A 6,289-nucleotide genomic window follows, 5' to 3' on the forward strand; every position below is an offset into this window, starting at 1 on the left:
GGGGAGGTGTACCTGCCCCTGTCCCAGGCCAGTGGGCAGGGCCGGTGGTGGTCCCCGTGCTGGAGCGCCCCGACAGTCCAGCATCCGAGGCGGCAGCGGGAGCACTCAGCCTCCACTCTGAGCCTTAACAAGCAGAGTCCTTTCTTTCCTGTTGTCATTTGTACCAGGGTTTATTTGCACGGCGACGACAGCTGCTGCTCACGGAAGGGCCACACTTGTATTACGTGGATCCTGTCAACAAAGTCTTGAAAGGTGAAATTCCATGGTCACAAGAACTCCGACCAGAGGCCAAGAATTTTAAAACCTTCTTTGTGCACACGGTGAGTTTGTCCCCACGGGCTCCCCTGCTGGGCACTCGGGCCTCTGTGCCTCCAGCCAGAGCGGTCGAATGCTGTGTCCAGTGGGGCAGGTGGGGGGGGGGTCGTGGTCCCCCCTTCCCCACACGCCAGGGATCCCAGCGTTCACGGCTCAGCTCAGAGTTGAGTCAGGAGACACCCGTGCTTGTTCTCAGTCTCAGGGTGACCTCACCCCCAGGGAACTGCAGGTCCTCACGTGCATGTTTAATCTCCGCACACACGTGGAAGGAAGACGCCCGCCTGCTCGCGGGCTTGCTGGCGGCGCTTGTGTTGGCCGCAGGAGCCGGCACCTTCTTTGTTCCATTTCTCACTGCCGGGTGGGTGCCAGTCATGCTGGGACCCCTAGCAGAAGAGTCAGCGTGTCTCTTTCTGCAGCCAAACAGGACATATTACCTGATGGACCCCAGCGGGAACGCGCATAAGTGGTGCCGAAAGATCCAGGAGGTGTGGCGGCACAGGTACCAGAGCCACCCGGATGCTGCCGTGCAGTGACGCTGCAGCCCGCCCTCACCGCGGGGCCATGCCCCGCACAGCCTGCTGCCTCCGGACGCTTCCAGACCACCTGCCGGCCATCTCAAGGGGGACGCAGACGGCGGAACCTTGCAGCTTTTTTATTTAAAAGAAAAGAAGAAAAAAAACATCCAACCACACAAAGAACAAAACCAATAACGAAAAGGAATTCAGGGTCGCTTTGCTTGCTCTCTGTGCTGTGTGGAGCTCTCCACGCTCTGCTCGCCGTGGGGACTAGTGCCGTGCACATCTGCCTGGCTCCCGCCCCGACTCGGGGACAGACTCGCGGCGCCAGCTCTCCACCGCAGGCCCGTCACGCCCATCCTGCTGTGGCCCCTGGGCCAAGGCGTGTCTTTGGGCTCTCCCTGCCCCTGGATCATCGGGGAACCAGCTCTTCCCCAGGGAGCCAGGCGGGCCCCTGCTGGGGGAGCTCCAGCTCTGCAGGCGGGGGGTTCTTGGCTTTTGTCCGTTTGCCCCTTTCTTCTCGTCCCCAGTGTCTGGCCCGATCCCCACGACCGTGCTTGGCTCCTCCAGTAGTCGTGGCTGTGAGATTCCTGCGGTCCTTGCTGTCTGTCTGCAAGCACTCCTGCGTCGTGTCGACTGGGCAGGCTCCGGGCGGTGAGAAGTAGAACAGGTTGTCCAGGCGAAACACGGAGCCGCTGCTGTTGGAGGGCGCCCGCCGAGCGCTCCAGTGTGTCACTCCACGGAGCAGCGTTGTCCCAGGGCTGGGGACCGAGCACTGACCCGGGGGAGCCCCAGGAGCCGGGGCTCTGTGGTCCCCTCCCCTGTGAGGCCAGGGCAGCGGGGCAGACAGACCTGGTGGCCTCCTCTCGGAGGAGCAAGAGCCGGCAGCCCTTCTGAGAGTTTGGTTGGAAGATGGAGTGTGTCTGGGTGAAGTCGGGGCTGCGAGGTGCCTGGCATTGGCACATGGGCCGGTCCTCCATCACACCAAGGCCGCCCCGTGCACCCTTTTCCTGCTAAAGTTGCCCCTTCTCCAAGTCTAGCTCAGAGCGTTTTTACGTGTCCACCGGGAACATCAAAAAGCCCTCACGTCGTCGGGTCACCTGGTCCCCGTCATGTGGGCTTCGCCTGGAAAACAGTGGTGCCACTCCCCTTGCACAGGGGCAGGAGCAGCACACGTGAACCCGGCCCACCCCTCTCCAGTGTCAGGCTATTTCCTCTTGCTCTGTAGGGGTGTGCCCTGCCCAGGGTGTCCCGGGGGGCAGCCTTCAGTCCCAGTGGAGGAGGAGCAGGCGCTGTGGCCCTGTCCCCAGGGGAGGGGTGACTGCCATTTCCTCTGGACTTTCACAAAGGCACCGATTTAAACTCCCACGGAAAAGGTCCCCTGACGACTTCTGTGCCCCCACCTCTTGTCCCACCCATCACCGTGTGTGACCCACGGTCCACACGGAGGGAAGGATGTCTTAACCTCTATTGGTGATGTCACAACAGCAGCTGTTAAACTTGGAAGGAGGTTGGGCTATGGGGAATCCCACTGTGCAGGGGCCGGCGGGGGCGCTGGAGGGGCTCAGAGATGCAGCCAGGTTCACCAGTGGGTGTGTGTGTGTGTGTAGGATACCAAGGCGCAGGGGGTGCCTGCCCAGGGTGGGGGGCGGCCCAGAAATAAGGCACTGCCCTGGGTATGGAGCCCCCTCTCCTTGCTTTGGAAAAAGCTTGCCTGTGTTCACCTGCTTTCCCAAAAGCAAATCTGTCTTGAGCCTTTCTTTCAGGATCAGGACTTGGGTTTCAGGTGTACACCCTGTTCAAATGTCCCTCGCCACAGCGCCCACGTCTGTGTGTGCAGTTGGAGGGCAGGGAGCCGCGTCCATGCCGCGTCTGTCCTGGATGTCTGGGTGCGGGGGTGATAGGCAGAGCTGAGTCCTGGCTGTAAAAGCGCACTCGGCTTGGCCGCTCGGGGAGCGACAACGCTCCCACTGCATTCTTCCCTCTGGAGAGCGCCACTACCTCCTGGGCTCAACCGACAAGCTCCATCTTAACCTCCAGAGCCGGAGACCCAGGGCTTCGGGGTTGAGCTCGCAGCTGGCAGAGCTGAAGTGACTGCCCTGGCCTGAGCCGGTGACAGCTGAGCCCTTCTTTGTCGGCCACCTTTCTCTGCTCACTCACAAGCCTCTTCCCTTGTTTTTCTTTTAAAGGCCCTTAGATATTCTCTTCTTGCCCTGTGCTTCCTCGTGTAGTCTTTAGTTTTATCCACCTCATCCTTTGAGCCATCATCCTGGCAGGCAGGTGCCTTACGTTCTAAGATGTAGACGTGGGTGGATGTCAGTCTCTGAACACGCGCAGACATACCTGGAAACATATATATAAACGTGGGCTGATCCAGGGTGAGAAAGAGAATGCCCTAGTGTTGAACAGCTCAGGAGCCCGAAGTTGTACCGAGAGGGGCAGGGGGGGAGGTGCTGGAGCTGAAGCCAGTGCCTTTCGGACAGCGCCGCTCCCCCACCGCCCGGCCCCTCTTGCCACGGAGTGGGGGCCGGAGGGCCGAGGGCTCTGCCGCCTGGCAACACCTAGCCTCCCTCCAGGGGCGTGAGGAAGCCAGGTGTGACGTGACCAAGGCAGTGGGCAGCCCCACGTGGAACCCAAAGCCCCACCCCAAGAGGGGCACCACAGGCCTGCCATTCTGAACCTTGCATCTCAGGAGGCTGGTTACAGACTTGCCTTGGGAAAGGTGACTCTTGGGGTCAGGCCAGGGCTGAGGGGAACTGCACCTACCCCAGCGCCCTTGGGGGCCAGTCTGTGGCATTGGTGGTGCAGGCCTGAAGGAATTGCAGGAGACCAACCACCTGCCAACAGACCCCTGAGGACAGGGTGCGCGCGTGGGGCTCTGGGTGACTTTGTACTTTGTGAAAACATTTGTGTTCTGAAAAAAGTCAGCGGGAGGCTCAGCACCCAGGAAAGCCCGCTGCGCGCGTCTGTGTACAGGCCCAGCCTGCCGCCCGCCGCCCCACCTGCACACGTGTGTTCGCTCTTGTAACTGACCTGGGAACATGACAACGCAAACCATTTTGCATCCAGCTTTTCCCACTTAGTGTTTTTTCTTAATGTTGTGTCATGTTTGAACGGTGATTTAAAAACCTTATTTTTAATGATTGTAGAGTTTAATGGATAATTTTTATCATAATTTATCTGACCATTTCACTGCTATAAAACATTTAGGTGGCTTCTGGTTTTTCACCATTTAAATAATGCTGTGATTAATATCCTCATAAATCTTTGATTTTGGACTCTGAATCTCCCTCGCCCCCACCCTGCCCAGATACCTAGAAGTGGTGTTTTGGGGGCAAAAAGTCTGTTCATTTTAAAGGTGGTACAGTGTCGCTTCTCTGTCTTGATCTGATGAGTAGATACCAGAGTTCCAGTACAGAACTTCCTTAGTTGTGCTCTGCAGATTCTGAACAAACCAATTTCTGGTAAGCTGTGTGTTCCCAAGAATGTTTGAGTAAGATTGCTCTTCTCCCCCCCCCCCCCCCTTAATCCTAAAGTGATGTCATTACTGCAGGCCATTTGTGACATATTTTTCCAAAAGCCAGTTTCCTTATTTTCATGGAGAAAACCTGGTTATGCTTGCATGTTACCTTCCCTCCCCTGCTGCTATGGCTTTCAAGTGCTTGGTGACACTTCCAGAATCTTGTACTTTGTGTCCACAATGGTACTGAATTTGCATCTGCACAGTCAGCAGAGATAAAAAGTGTTGAACTGACCTTGCCACATACTTAGTGGATAATTTGTAATGAAGTTTGTAGACTCAGAAAGTACACTGGGCCATTTGGAATCAGCAAAAGAGCAAAGGCTCTACTTGAAACCATGTAGACAATTGGATTTTAGGGAAGTGTGCTTGCCCTCATGCTCTTCAGATCCCAGGACTTAGGTCCTAGCAGTTCATTAGAGCACGCTGGCCAGGTTTTTCCATTGTAGAATGTGATTGTCCTGGCTGACAAGGATTTAAGAATTTCTCCCCTCTCCTTGCCCACCAGTGTTGCAGGTTGCCTAGTTGTCTTTTAAGTCCAGACAACCCAAATTTGGCTTCCTCCTTAATTTCTGCACTTTAGTTTGGGGTCAGTCACTTCTGAGGTGGAACACGCATGGGAGACTTCTGGGTGCCATGCCCAGTGCCACTTGGCGTGGTCAGAGTCTGTGACCAGATTATGCAGAATTAGCTCTCCCTTCCCTCTGATCACCTCCCCCTGGTTGGTCCATAGACCAGAGCAGAGGCTGAGCAGCTGTGAGCATGGTGAAGGTACTCTCCTCGGAGATAGCACCGTATGCGTTTCCCCGTGTTTTCTTTCATATCCAAACCTAGCATGAACTAACTGATGGTGACTCGAGTGGGTGTGGCCCTTGCTTCTTAGGCAGACTACATGGCAAGTGCCTTAACTCAGGGCAGGAGTCACTCCCAGAGCCTCTGAGGGGTGCAGGCTGCTGGCCCAAGACTGCAGGGTTGTGAACTAGGCTGCCTGTGGAGATCTGGCCTGGGGAGGAAGCTGTTCAGCAGAGGGCAGTTTTATCTGAGCTCAGACAGCATGGTGGGCAAGCCTCCAAGGATACCTGAATTTCCCCCAGACCCATTTCTTCACTATGAAGAAATACCAAACTATGTACAGAGAACTTTTTACAAAAGGCAAACTTTTTTAGCTGTGTAATCCACCCTAGTCTAACCCATCTGGCTGAATGACTATGAATAGGGGTTCATTTTGCTGATGAAAAGCCTCTACCGTGATGTTTGATTGGACATGGACAAAATCAAATTTTTGCAATATTTAGAGCTGCTGTAGCTGTTCCTTAACAACACAAAATAGGATGAATCAGTAGTATGTTAGCTGTCTTTCAGGTTGGTGGCAGTCGGTTATAACATGTGTAATATTCTCTACCTGGTCTGTAGCTGTAACTGTGATGTACAGGCAAAGCAAACATTAAAAGAACTTATGAAAACAAATAATGCAATGATATTAGGATATACACTTTTGTATTTTTATTCTTATATAAGGTTATTTGCGGCTATTGTTGGCCTCTAGTTCAGTCTGTGTTATTTAAAATCTAATATATGAATTATTTGGATTGAATTCATGTTCGGGGCCACGTTGTTGTATGTATGGATGTACAGCCTTGAATGTGAATAATTATTGTAAACTATATTTTACAACTTTTTTTTCTGGCTTTATTATATAAATTTTCTATTTGGTCGATGATTTAATCATATCATAATTTAATGAATCTGTTTATTCTTTTTTTTCCCCAAATATTTGTGCTTTAGATGTAGTTACCAGATGAATTTTCCACGTATGCTCGGTAGTCTTGTAATAAAAAAGCATGTAGAGTGTAGACTCTCGCTGACGTAGCTCTTCCTTTGGCCGGGGTGCGGGTCGGGCGTGGTCGGGCGACCAGGACCTGGGCCCGAGAACAGGGCG

General features: G+C 53.9%; 1 protein-coding gene across 3 annotated transcripts in view; it reads left to right on the forward strand.

Annotated features, from left to right (window-relative positions):
* Positions 1-6,203, forward strand: part of PDPK1 (3-phosphoinositide dependent protein kinase 1) — a 65,599-nt gene extending 59,396 nt beyond the window's left edge. For all 3 annotated transcript variants that reach the window (XM_070779488.1, XM_070779487.1, XM_070779489.1), the window contains exons 13-14: positions 168-320; positions 732-6,203. In XM_070779488.1, coding sequence (XP_070635589.1) covers positions 168-320; positions 732-848 — 270 coding nt within the window. In that variant the 3' untranslated portion in view covers positions 849-6,203. The remainder of the gene's footprint in view (positions 1-167; positions 321-731) is intronic.
* Positions 6,204-6,289: the final 86 nt, after the last annotated feature.

This window comes from Bos indicus, chromosome 25, assembly GCF_029378745.1.
Source record: "Bos indicus isolate NIAB-ARS_2022 breed Sahiwal x Tharparkar chromosome 25, NIAB-ARS_B.indTharparkar_mat_pri_1.0, whole genome shotgun sequence".
In the NCBI taxonomy this organism is placed as follows: domain Eukaryota; kingdom Metazoa; phylum Chordata; class Mammalia; order Artiodactyla; family Bovidae; genus Bos; species Bos indicus.